Genomic DNA, 14,547 nt, shown 5'->3' with positions numbered 1-14,547 from the left:
ACGGACTTCTCTGTTTTTTCAGCACTTATATATCTTTAAACATATGAACTGTCTGAACATATGAATTTTATTGTGGCAGTATTTTGATCTTATTATGTTTATTTACGTCAATGTGCTAAGTTGACGCAAGCGTTGCTTGGATTATTTTGAATTTTATTACTTTTTTATAAGCTGCTGTTTTATTTGCAAACCAACAATTATTATATGTTGAGCGGGATTCTTGAACCCTGAGGTGAGAGAAATAGAGTAGCGCAATTTCAGTTTTTTCCCCCTTAATGTCTGTACAGATATCCATAACTACCTGGATGACAGATGTAATTGCGTAATGGTGGAATCTTTCAACTTATACTTGCAAATGCACCTGGTACCCTATATAGCCCATAAATCTGGCTTTACCTCAAAGGGGTTGATTTACTAAAACTGGTGTGCAAAGTCTGTTGCAAGTTTTTTTTGTCAAAGCTTAAAGGGTAATTCCACTGTTGTGGAGAAAAAAAATACAAATAAATAAAAAATATTATAGCGTGTACAATTGAGATACAAGTCATATTGTAATTGAATGCTATTAAAAATGACCTTTCCTTTTCAAACTGCAGCCACTGTAATTTTCTATAAATACAATGTAATATGGCTACATGGAGTTGTTCTGTACACAGAATGTGTACTGACCACTCCCCAGAAACATAATTTCCTGCTTGTGTGATTGGCTCACCAATTTTCCAAGAAGTCTGCCTAAGATACGATTTCAGGCATCCCCTGCAACAAAAATGTCATTTTTCGTGAGATATTTCCAATAGGAATACATCTAAAAGGATTCAGGTCTAGCAGTTTTCCTCATTAGTGCTCTGCAGCTGCCACAGCTAACTGATAATTATTAAACCACTCCCATTAGACCTAATCCGCTCAGAGGCACAGACAAACACACATGGATTTCTTCAGAATAACAAAAGGTAGGAGTCTGCAACAAAGGTTGTTATAATCCTTGTAATGTACACAGATCATCCAGAGGGGAATGCTTTTTCTCAACAAAAGTGGAGTTACACTTTAATTGAACAAGCTGAAGTTAGAAGCTGATTGGTTACCATGCACAGCTGCACCAGATTTTGTACTCTCTAGTTTTAGCAAATCAACCCCTAAATGCCTGGATTGCTCAAATCTGCCTCACACAACTGGATTACTACGATTAAATGCCCATTGTTTCGTCAAATCTGTTTCAATTAAAGAAGCACTATCATGATTGTCAATAATTAAATACTGATCCACACATTTGTGTCTAAATATCTGTATTTGACTCTATTGAGCTGTAATTTTTTTTTTCTCGGGTCTTCGGATCTGTCTTCAAAGACCAAGTTACATTGCCGGACACTTTTTTTTTAATTAATAAAGGACTTGTCCCAAAGTGTAATTTTTACTTTTTTGACACTTTTTTTGGTGAATGTGTAGGGGGACAATGTACCCAATACCCATCCACATGGGGGGGGGGGTCCAGAATCTGTTTTTTCCCTTGTTAAAGGGGGCTTCCAGATTCCGATAAGCCCCCCAGCCACAGACCCCCACAACCACCGGCTAAGGGTGGTCTGGATGAGACCCCTGTCCCCATCAACGGGGACAAAGTGATTTGAGGGTATGTGGCCTGGTGCAGTTCAAGAGGAGAGGGCACTCTCTTGCCCCCCTTTTTCCTGCGGCCTGCCATGTTGCATGCTTGGATAAGGGTTTGATTTTGGGTGGCCCCATGCCATTTTTTTTACATTTTGGTGCGGGGTTCCTCTTAATATTCATACTAGACCCAAAGGACCTGGTAATGGACTGGGGGGGGGGGCATGTTATTTTTTTCAATGATTTTTAACTATAATGCCAGGATCTGACAATTCATTACAGCCACGAGCAGTTTTAAATTACATTTTTTCCTTTAGAAAGGTCATTTTGCTGTGGTACTGTTCTAAACCTAGGAAAGATGAGCTACTTTACAGACATACTAAGGACACCCCAGGCATGTTATTTAAAGGAATATTTAATTTTTATTGTCCCACTTTAAGCATTATTAAAATCATTGCTCCTGAAAAAAAAACTTCAGCTTTTAAAATGTATTTTTGCATTGATACATGCCCCCTGGGGCAAAGCCCGGGTCCCCAAACACTTTTTATTGCAATAACATGCATATAAGCCTTTAAAATTAGCACTTTTGATTTGTGTTCGCACACATTTTTTGCCTGTATGCAAGTTCTGTTTTAGTTATTTTTTGCTTCGTTTACATCAGCACGCCACTGATCTATCTCTCCTGTGAATGATCGGTGGGTCACAGCACCCATCGCGGCCACCAGACCCAGGTCCGGAAGCGGTTAAAGTACTATGCCAATCAAAGAATGTATAACTAAATAAAATAGTTTCCTTACAGTCATGTTCACATTGTTGTGTTTTCTTTGCTTTGCTTTGCTTCACTTCAAACATTTTACCCCATGTGATCTGTTCCACACAGGCCTCAGCTTGTATAAGAGCAGTGTGAACAGCTGTTTTTTTAAAGCATGTGCAGAACATTCAATAAACATTGATGCAGCTTTTAAAGTGCCTGTCAGCTCCAGTTTGTAAATGTTGAACACAGAACCAAATGGGAGTGCTGATTGCCACTTTAACCTCCGTGGCGGTATTCCCAAGTCTGGCTCGGGGTGGAATTTCAGAACCAAAAGCGGTAACCCCGAGCCAGACTCGGGATCGCATCACAGGATCCAGGAAGAGCTTACTTACCTTGTCCCTTGGATCCTGCGATGTCTCCCCGCAGTGTGAGCAGCTCGTCCTCCGCTCGATTCATCATGGAGCCAGGCTCCGTTCCCTGCAAGCGTTGCAACGCATGGGGATGGAGAACGGCGCCAAATTCAGAAAGTGAAACACACACTATACATACAGTATAATGTAATCTTACAGATTACATTACTGTATGAAATTATTTCACATACCCTTTGTCCCTAGTGGTTTGTCCCGTGCCCTGCATGCAGTTTTATATTATAAAAATTGTTCTTTCTGCCTGGAAACTGGAGATTGTCCATAGTAACCAAAACCATCCCTTCACATCAAAAGTGGTTTTAGACCAGCTAGAAAACAGCGATAATAAATTAGAATCACTCGCCGAATTGAGCGATAGTGATTTGTGGGGAGATCCGTCATCAAACACTGAAAAGGTTTGGCATAATTATTTATAGTTATTTATTATATTATAATTTATGATTTTTTCAAACTTTATCATACCCAGAATGTCTATTAGACTCTGGTTTGGACAGATTTAAGTGAGTCATTCCTAAGAATTACAGGCCTACAATATAAAACGCCAAATTTCCATGCAAAATAATGGTACCGCTTTCAGCACCAAAAATCTGAAATAATCATACTGCCAAGGAAGTTAAGCAAGCTGCTAGAAGGCTATAGCACCACTTGAAGCTTGTTAAAAGCATCCTGAAGCCCACTAGTAATTTGTTTAAAGTGACAATACACATTCCCATTAAGATTGTGTATACTTTTCCAGGAGCTGAAGGATGCTTTAAAGGCTCAGAGAAAGCTGCTCGAAGCTTGCCAAAAGCTTGCTGAAAAGTTTCATAAAAGCTGCTCTTTTACAAGCTAAGGTCAGTGTGTCATTTTGTTGCTGCTTCAAAGCCCATATGGTGTGCAATGTGGAAACACTATAGCAGAAGGTGAGCAGGGACCAGAGAGAAAGGACTGAGTGGTGGAGGATAAGCAGATCTGGGGAACCAGAGCAGGAGAAACTAGCCAATGTTACACATGGTGAGCAGTGTAGGAGCAATAGGGTGGAAGGTGAGCTGAGCCAGGAGAGAGAGGAAGATCAGCAAACCAGAGGATCAGCAGAGCGGGGGTTACTACTGAGTGGGGGATCAGCAGAGCTGGGGGGGTTACTACTGAATGGGGGATCAGCAAAGGTGTGGGGGTACTACTGAGTGAGGCATCAGCAGAGTTGTGGGTACTATTGAGCATAAGATCTGCTGAATGAGGGTACTAAAAAGTTGGGGATCTGCTGAATGTGGGGACTAATGAGCTGGGGATCTGCTGAACAGGGGTGCTATTGAGCTCGGGATCTACAAAGTGGGGGCATTTGCCAAGCTTCATTAAATCTTAAAAAAATCACTGAAGCATCACTGAAGCATCACACCATCAAAAACACATGAAAAAAGCATGTTGAAGCAGTAGGTGCTTCAACTTTATTACACATTAAAGTTCTTACTGCTTCAACATTTTTTGATATGTTATTGATGCTTTGGTGATACTTCGGTAATTATGTTTTGAAACTTTAATGAAGTTTGGCAAATGCTCTTTGTGTGTTTATTTTCTATTTGTTTTAAAGGGGCACAGTAGAACCCCAGCTCATTGGTACCCCTGTTCAGCAGATCACCAGCTCATTAGTACCCTTGTTTAGCAGACCCCAGCTCATTAGAATCCACATTCAGTAGATCTCCACTCAGGTGAGATGACTTTTATCGGTGACGGGAGAGGGCCCCCCGCCATGCTCTGGTGCCCTCCGCTGCTTACCGAAACCGCGGGCAGCGGACTGAGTCGATTGGGTGCTTTCCCTTGCTTGGCATGGAGCAAATGTCACTTCTGTCCATAGCTCTTAAAAGGACTTTTTTTTTCAAACAACATTTTTTTTTATTATTGCATTTTAGTGTAAATATAAGATCTGAGGTCTTTTTGCAGAAGCAAACGCATGCGGTTCTGAAAACGGTGTTCAAACCACACATGTGAGGTATCATTATAGTGAGAGTGATAATTCTAGTCCTAGAGCTCCTCTGTAACCCAAAATGTGCAACCTGTAGAATTTTTTAAACGTTGCCTATGAAGATTTTTAAGGGTAAAAGTTTGTCGCCATTCCACGAGCAGGCGCAATTTTGAAGCATGACATGTTGGGTATCAATTTACTGGGCGTAACATTATCTTTCACAATCTAAAAAAAATTGTGCTAACTTTACTATTGTCTTATTTTTTAATTCAAAAAAGTGTATTTTTTTTTTAAAGTGTGCTTGTAAGACCGCTGCGCAAATACGGTGTGACAGAAAGTATTGCAATGACCGCCATTTTATTCTCTAGGGTGTTAGAAAAAAATATATAATGTTTGTGGGTTCTAAATAATTTTCTAGCATATATATATATATATATATATATATATATATATATATATATATATATATATATATATTATTTTAATTTGTAAACAGCAAGCTTGAAAAATAGGGCTGAGCCCTTATAATTTCTGCCATATCTAGGCCTCCATTTATTGTTAGGCTGGCCATACATGGATCAAAATGTATCTGGTTCAGCAGGGACTCGCTGAATTTCAGTCTATATATGGCCACTGTGGTTGAACAGAAGTCAATCTACCAATCAACTTCTCTTCAACCACTCTTTGTGAAAAAAGACTCTCGATCAGTGCTGTGGCTATAGACTGCATTGTTGGTGTGTGTATTCTGACACCGGGAAAGTCTATCTGCTGTCAGAATACAATGACACAGTGAGAAGGATTCACATTCACATTCACATTTAGGTGGATGGGGGAATGGGGTCAGTTTTTTGCTTCAACCCACTGGCTGAACAAAAGAAAGCTGAACCATGTACGGGCAGCCTTAGACTTAAGTCCCATTTAAAATGGTGGAATTTATTAACCTCCCTGGCGGTATGATTCAGTCTGTAATAAGGTGCTGAAAGCGGTACAATTATTTTGCATGGAAATCTGGCGTTTTATTTTGTAGTCCTTTAATTCTTAGGAATAACGCTCTTAAATCTGTTCAAACCAGAGTCTAGCAGACATCCCGGGTATGATAAAGTTTATAATATAATAAAGAATAATAAAAAATATTCAATAATGTAATCAAATCCTAAAACACTGAAAAAGGGACACTTTTTGGTTGCTATGGACAATCTCCAAATTCCAGGCAGAAAAAACAGTATTTATAATATAAAAGTGCATGCAGGGCATTGCACAGACCACTAGGGACAAAGGGGGTGTGTATTTTTTAATACAGCACTGTAATCTGTAAGATTACAGTGCTGTGTGTGTTTTGTGTACTTTTACTTTTTTGAATTTGCCGCCGTTCTCCGCTCCCGTGCGCCGTAACGTCGCAGGGAACGGAGCTCGGCGGCATTCGGCACTGTGAATCGAGCGCAGGATGGCTCGATCACACAGCACGGCAGACATCACTGGATCCAGGGGACAAGGTGAGTAACGCTCCCTGTGTCCTCCCCTGCATCGAGCGAAGCGATCCCGAGTCTGGCTCGGGGTTACCGCTCCTGTAATTAAAATCTCAACCCGAGCCAGACTCGGGATTACCGCTAGGGGGGTTAATCCGTGGGGTCCAAATTTTATGAAAGTTATTTAGAATTTAGTCAACAGGATGTAGGAGAGTAATTCCACATGATAGATCTGCTTGAGCTTATTAAAGTGTAACTAAACCCAGAACCCTGCATTCACTATATCTGGTCTGCCACAGTACAAAGAACATGGAAATGCAATAGTTTTATCATCAGCAGTTGAAGAAGTGTTGTGACTTCTTTCAGTGGCTGATTAAAGCTTGAGGGGTTGCCATTCTACCTTGATTGCCCCATGAGGTTGCAGAACCCCTGACCCTCTGTCTGGATAGAGCTGATTGACCCTGTGCTGATCACATGCACTCGCCGAAGAAAAAACTAGCAATACACACCAAACTGAGCATGTGCAGCTTGCCCCCAAGGCTCTGTTTTATCAGACGATGTTTTGGGGACAGTGGAAGAAGGGAAGGATAAGAGAAAGACAGAATCAAAAAGCCTTTATACATAATGCAGAAGATTAGGTTCCAACGTGAGTATAACAAGCATGCTTTACTGCATATACAGACTGATTTTTCTGTTGTGGGTTTAGTAACACTTTAAGAATAGCCTTTTTGAGATGGCAGGACTCTTTCATTATCTTGCTTTCATCACACATCAATCTGCAGGGAAATGTATACATTTCATTTGTTAGTGGGTTTTTCCAGTCTTGGAATCTCTCTGGCAAAACGCGCTGCGCAAGGTTTGAGACGTTTGTGTTTACTGATTAAGTTGCTACAGTTCATTTTAAAACATAGGTACCATGGTGATTCTGCAAAGGGCTTTCACACTGCAGCGGTGCGCTGGCAGGACGTCAGGGAAAAGTCCTGCCAGCAGCTTCTTTGGAGTGGTGAAGTAGCGGTGTGTTTACCGCTCCTCCACCACTGCTCCCCATTGAAATCAATGGGGCAGCGCTGTAATACCACCGGCAAAACGCCGCTATTGCTGCGTATTACCAGCGGTTTTAACCCTTTCTCGGCTGCTAGTGGGGGTAAAAGCGCCCCGCTAGTGGCCGAAATGCGCCGCAAATCCGGTGGTAAAACGCCGCTAAAAATAGCGGCGTTTTACCGCCCACACTATGGGCGGTGTGGTGTGAAAGGGGTCTTAGGGCAAAGATCAGAAAATGGTGTATCAAAGAAGCATCTGGTTGTCATCCCCATTAATCTTACACATCAATTGAAATGTCACTACTAAGTTTTACTGCTTTATAATATGGACAAGGACCAATTTTAAATATGTTAGACAAACGTTTGGATTTATTTTAGAGGCACACCTGTTCTGTGCATTAAATAATATATAGCAAATTGTAGCTTTTTTATTGAAAGGTAGAAAGGATGTGCCTAATTCTGTGAAATTAATACACTAATTAGCACATCAGAAAATGGCAGTCATATCAAAACATGGACGATATCACCTGTTTAAAAATGTTCTTTTCAATAAGTCAGAAAATGCTACGGTAAGGTATCTTCCTAGTGCTAATTAGTTAATAAGTGGAGTCAAGATTAGGAGTGGCGATACTTTGTTGGTAAAGGCACTCTTAAATCGGAATGTGTGATGGAACAGGCCATGAGTGATTTGTAATAATCTCTAGCCACCTAATATAATCAAAGTCTGTACAGCCTTCTCCCACTGGCTTTGTGTGCAATGCTCTGCATGTAGATCTGTAGCACAAGCACACTTGTGCACATTGCAGAGACTCATAAAGGATTTCATATGTCCTGCAGCAAAGGGGGCACAGAGTAATTGGGTATATAGCAGCCAGGGTACAATTGAGAAATGACGCTAAGAGAAAAAAAAAAAGATTATATATACCTGAAGTAAAAACTTGGAGTTTTGGATATAATTGAAAAATATTAGAACAACTGTTGGGTTTTTATTGCTGTATGTGTCCCCGTTAAGGAGAATCACTCTCTATTTGTTCTGTTTACCACTATCAAAGAAAGTGCAATTAACCACTTCAGCCCCAGAAAGATTTACCCACTTCCTGACCAGGCCATTTTTTGCGATACAGCACTGCTTTAACTGACAACTGCGCAGTCGTGCGACATTGTACCCAAACAAAATTGATGTCCTATTTTTCCCACAAATAGAGCTTTCTTTTAGTGGTTTGCGGTTTTTATTTGTTTGTGCTATATACAAAAAAAAAGCGGCAATTTTGAAAAAATAAAAAATAATTTTCTACTTTCTGCTATAAAACATTTCCAAAAATAAAAAATGTAAAAACATAATTTATTCATCAGTTTAGGCTGATATGTATTCTGCTAAATATTTTTGGTAAAAAAGAAATAAATCGCAATAAACATATATTGATTGGTTTGCACAAAAGTTATCATGTCTACAAAATAGGGGTTGATTTATGGCATTTTTACTAGTAAAGGCAAAGATCAGTAATTTTTAGCTGGACTGTGACGGACAGATCGGACATTTTTTACACTTTTTTGGGAACCAGTGACATTATTACAGTAATCAGTGCTAAAAATATGCACTGTTATTGTACTAATGACACTGGCAGGGAAGGGGATAACACCAGATCAAGGGGTTAAATGTGTTCTCTGTTTGTGTTTTCTAACTGTATGGGGGACTGTGTGACTAGGGAAACACACAGATCCATCTTCCTGCTTAGCAGAAAGACAGGATCTGTGTGATCTCCTCTGTCAGAACTGAGATTTGCCTTGTTTACACAGGCAGATCCCATTTCTGTCTCTGTGGGGAATGATCGCGGATGTCCAGCGGACATCAAGTCCACCGGACCTGCTGATTGGCTCCCCCGCTGGCAAATGGGAGAGCACATGCCCACAAAAGTTCCTGCAACAACATACAGCTACTGCGATTTGCGGGAATGACCCAAACTGCCGCAGTATAATGAAGGTGGCTGGTCAGTAAGTGGTTAAAATTAAATTCCAAATGTTGAGTTGTCCCAGGAGCAGAGGGGGAATCTTCCAATGGGGACTCTAGTTATGGCAACCCTGGTGATTGTGCCTGTTGACTTTGGAGGGATTTCCTCTCACTTCCTGTTCTGACTATGGGACAGGAAGTGTGGGAGCAAATGGCAAAAAAATAAAAATAAATAATGACAGGGCTTCCTGTGTAATGTATAAAACGTGTTCCCTTTAGTTACTTTAAAATGCATGTGAATCATGTTATTTTATATAATTTAAGGAACAAATGTTTGACTTTAATATCACTTGAGGCATGCTTTAGCACAAACAAGAGATTTTTTATCTTACAGTCTTGTTACCTACTTGTGATACTTGTGAATATTGTAGAAAATTAAGGTAGCATTGTGTTCAATACCAATGCCATCCACACAGTTTGGGGTTCTTCAGATTTCATTATAATCACAGGAGGATTCAGCACAGTTGCAGTTTACAACAAATCCAAGGGAAGTGATATTAGGTGTGAATTAGCAGGAGGAGTGATTCTGATAATGATTAGAGGGTTTGGTAGGTGTTCTGGGGTGAGCAATGTATTTTTAGTTATGTAGGTAGCCATAAATAGGCTGAAAATGCATATCATCACCCTAAGTTAGTTTCCTATTAAAGCTGTTAAAGTCATAGGGGTCATTAGGGCTAGGAAAACACATTAATTCATTAGTCAAGAGCTTGCTGAAAATATTGGGGATAACATTTCAATTATCTGTTATATATTCACTGCCTAAGAAAAAAGTGATCTCATTGAACTTCAAATTTGTATCAAGTCTGTTGACTGACTGTACTACTGTGCACAATTACAACAATTTATGAAACGTCACAGCTGTAGACTATCAGCTCATGAGTTGTTGTTTTCTCATATCATGCTAGTTTATTTACTACCGTTTGTATCATATTTGTTCAGTAAATTGATCAATATTTCTTAAATAATAATTATCAGTATCAAGATATGTTACATTTTGCACTCATTTCCTGAAACGCTCCCATTTTTATATTTAGGTCTATATTTAGTTGCCACAATCATTTGCAAAACATTAAACAAATGCTGTGAGTCTTGAAATTCTGTTTACAATTTAAAATGTGTAGGTATTACTAAATGTTTTTGTGACACTTCCTGAAAACTGAATGTTGCATAAGTTACACAGCTAGGCTGCAATATATTATAATAAATTATGGTCATTAGAGCTTAAATGTGTTAATTTACACATGTTAACAGGCCTAGAGGACAAGAGAGGTTTTAATGAATTCTCTCACGGAGTATGTGCATGTGTGTTGTTTGTTGTTTTCTACTCCCTTGACCCGAGTGGCAGCGAATAGCTTGCAAATTGTCTACTGGTTCATTAGCATTATCAAACTAGTCCTGGGATACGTGATCTCTGCTCAAAATTCCAGCTGCTACTATAGAAACACTAATCTGCTGTCATGTTAGTGCAGTTACATGCTGGCTTTCAAAACAAGTTTATATATTGAATTCACACTTATAAAAAGCAAGACAAATTATTCTCAAATATCAATGAGTAATGAACTATATACACACAAAGAAAAAAGAAACACTTTGATTTATTAATTTGGCATATATATATATATATATATATATATATATATATATATATATATATATATACACAGGTATATATTCCAGAGATAATATATGTATACAATATGTCCTGTATTACTTACGCAATTTGTAGCTGTGATCGTCAGAGGGCTAGTTAAAGCAGTGTTTCCATTGTTTATGCTTACCCAAACCTCCATGGTCCTAGAAAAAATACCAAGAAAATCAAACATATTACTTTATATGAATCAATCTATATGGTAACATTGAAGTCTCTCTTCAAGTTCTCTCTTAATGAATGATAGTACATACTTTTATGATAACACATATGGGGATAAATAGGTGACAATAGACACCAAAGGTGTCAGTACACTCCAAACCAAGGTGTGGGAAGTTTAGAGCGTTGGACATGTCTTTTGTCATTCCACAATGCAGTGTTAGTTCCTTGCTGTCCTAATAAGAGGCTGCCACATTGCCTTGCTTGGTGCAATGGCAGTTGAATGTCTGAGCTTCAACTTTGAACTCAAGTCTATGTTTTCATATAGCTTTTACAGGGAATACTTGATGTGCCATCCAGTGTTAGGTGCTGGCTAGACATGTGTGCTTCGTTCCGTAACAAATCTAAAGTCGGCCGATTATTGCATCTTTCGGACATCCGGATGCATCCGAAGGCTTGGCCTGCACAGCCTACTCATAAAGTGAGTCTTCAGAGATAGGGTCACAACCGGGCTGTGCAATGGCTCTGGACCCGGAAAGCTCTCCACCGATAGCACAGTACACTTTGGTCTGGAAAGTTCCACAATTCAGAACCCAGTTCCTAAAGATCACAACTCCACAACTGAGCAGGCCAGCAGGGCCTTCAAAGCCGTTGCTAAGGAAACACCAATATAGAGGCCAACTCATGCAGTTTATAGAGGAATCTTGAATGAAGAATAAAGATAATCTAGATTGAGGAAAAATATGTAGTAATAACTTTTTTAAGCAGATCAGACAGAAGAAGTCCCTCCTAACTGATACTAGCAAAAAACAAGTCATGCTGGGAGAAGGATGAGAGTCTCCTTATTGCAGTATCCCTTACTGAATGAGAAAAAATAAATAAAAACCAACTGAGCAATATGTACTATTTATTTTTCCTGTGTCCAGTAGACAAGGCTACCATAGTAAACTGGACATGGCCCTTTGCCATGTGCCTGATTAAGAATTTCACATCAAGTGAATTACAGTTGACATTTCAATCCACAGAAACCTATTTGCAAAGTATTCATTTGCTCCTTGTTTTACGAGTGTACAATAAAAGATTGTCATTTTATGATCCATTAAAAAAGGATGAAAAAAATGTTAAATAAAATCATGAAAGACATTTGCTGAAAGTAATAAATAATTTACCTCTAATTTTCACACACTGAAAATTAAACTGGCAACTGTTCAAAAAGTTATTAAAATTATAATGACTGATATTTTGAAATCAAGAACCAGCACTAAAATGAATAAATTACACCAACAATTAAAAAAAAAAAAATAATAGAAGACTGTTTATAAAGAAGTTTTAGTAGCCAATAGAGACCTAATGAATTCAAGTGAGCTGATTTAGTAATTATATAAAAAGAGAGCAGTTACAGTATGAGTGGGACTTATAGATTAAAAGTATAGGAAAGAAAAATGTCATTGTTGCCCGTTGCACCCAACAAAATTTCATAAGTCATGATTTTGTGGCCTATTAAAATGTTAAAGTGTAGATACTTTCTTCCTTCAGTTATGATTACACACTGTTTTGATAGTAATAGTAAAACTATAGGCTGTACCTATACTTGGAAGTCATAACGAATGACAGAAAAACATTGATGCATACTCCAAATAATGCCTGTTTTTAGAGCATAGCATATTGCTTCCGCACCAAGGCAAGTGGATATAGGGCAGATGAAACTCAAGGCTGCTTGTGTTGCCTGAGTACATTTCAGTAGGTTAGGATGAAATTTGGGACGTAAATGCTCAAAACAATGAGGTCCTTTGAGACTGTAGTTATAAATTGTACCACTGGCAACTTACATCAGTAGCACACTAAGAAATTCATGTAATCTAGCCCTAAAACAATATTATATTGTATTATTAGTAGTAGTAGTATTACCTGTTGAACAGAAGAGAAAAAGCATACAAGCTCACAAAATCTACAGCCTCCTCCTACACGTGGCTTTGCTATATTATTCAAATGGTTTTAAGTTAATGAAGTAAACATGCAAAATAACAGTGATTTTGGTCCTGTATTCGACAGAAGTCTTTAGAACAGTCTTTAGAATGGTTAATGGGATGCAAAGTGTATGGTGTATATTGACCATTCCCACGTGGTTTTTTACCAACCTTCTTTTTACAATACTGTATATAGATTCATAGAACACAATGATAATACAAGGTTTATTCAACATGGCAATGAAAATAGTAAAAATAGTAACTAACAGATTTAAATTAGCCTTGTTCACACACAGAAATATAAATTCTGATTACCATGTATGTACTGTAATTTGCTTACTAAATAAAAGTTAAGCTATTCTAAAGAAACATCTTTACTATCCTATAATCTACCTTATATGTTTGACTTTGACTTGTTTATAATTATTTGAAAGAAAAATTGTTATGTTGTAGACAATGAAAAATCACACCTTAGCATATTTTTTTTGAAGTTTAAATGGTGGCTAAATTACTAAAGGAGTAAAGCCTATTTCCACGGGGAATTTCCACTTAGTTTAGTAAACGACATGAAGCTTTGGGACTTCTATCATCCAAATGTGTGAAAGCAAAAATCTTTTTTTATCCTGTTCCTTGTGCGTGATTGGGTATTCTGTGCAAAGTCAAATACCACAATCAATAGCACTCCAAATGATCTTCTAAAAACATAATTGTTAGCTTTGGGCAAACAAAATCTTTAAGCTAAAATTTAAAAATGTATACTATTAAAAATATATATATTTTTTACACTGCTGAATATGGTATATTAAAAATGTGTGGGGTCATTTCCAGGGATCTTTATGTTTATATCAAATATAAAATATTTGAAACAAACCTGTCATGAAAAATTATTCTTAAAACCCCTGTTGCTTGTAAAAAAAATACTCACATTTCCCAATGCTCACAATGGCAAACACCTCCAAAATAAATAGTTCCCATCCTTTAAAGCTTGCTTGGAAACTGAAAATTATGGGTCCACTGAAACACTCATTGGGTCTCATTAACCCCCCTGACGGTATTCCCGCGTCTGGCTCGGGGTGGAATTTCTATACCAAAAGCGGTAACCCCCGAGCCAGACTCGGGACCGCATCGCTGGATCTAGGAGGATGTTTACTTACCTTCTCCTTCGGATCAAGCATAGTCTCCCCACTGTACGAGCGAGCCATGTCTCGCTCGACCTATCACAGAGCCGATCTCCGTTCCCTGCGTTGTGACGCACGGGGACGGAGATCGGCACCAAATTCAAAAAGTGAAACACACAGTATACATACAGTATAATGTAATCTTATAGATTACATTGCTGTATGTAAATATTTCACATCCCCTTTGTCCCTAGTGGTCTGCCCAGTGCCCTGCATGCAGTTTTATATAATAAAAACTGTTCTTTCTGCCTGGAAACTGGAGATTGTCCATAGCAACCAAACTGTCACTTTACATCAAAAATGGTTTTAGACCAGCTAGAAAACAGCGATAATAAATTGGAATCACTCGCAGAAGTGAGCGATAGTG

General features: G+C 38.5%; 1 protein-coding gene across 2 annotated transcripts in view; it reads right to left on the bottom strand.

The window, feature by feature from the left end:
• Positions 1-14,547, bottom strand: part of ANTXR2 (ANTXR cell adhesion molecule 2) — a 301,029-nt gene that overhangs the window by 118,662 nt on the left and 167,820 nt on the right. For both annotated transcript variants that reach the window (XM_077476177.1, XM_077476176.1), the window contains exon 12: positions 10,944-11,022. In XM_077476177.1, coding sequence (XP_077332303.1) covers positions 10,944-11,022 — 79 coding nt within the window. The remainder of the gene's footprint in view (positions 1-10,943; positions 11,023-14,547) is intronic.

The sequence above is a fragment of the Lithobates pipiens genome, unplaced genomic scaffold (genome assembly GCF_037356315.1).
Source record: "Lithobates pipiens isolate NorthernLeopardFrog02 unplaced genomic scaffold, aLitPip1_a1.2 Scaffold_13, whole genome shotgun sequence".
Taxonomy (NCBI): Eukaryota; Metazoa; Chordata; class Amphibia; order Anura; family Ranidae; genus Lithobates; species Lithobates pipiens.
Note: the sequence above shows the minus strand (reverse complement) of the source record. Positions and strands in the feature narration are given on the sequence as shown.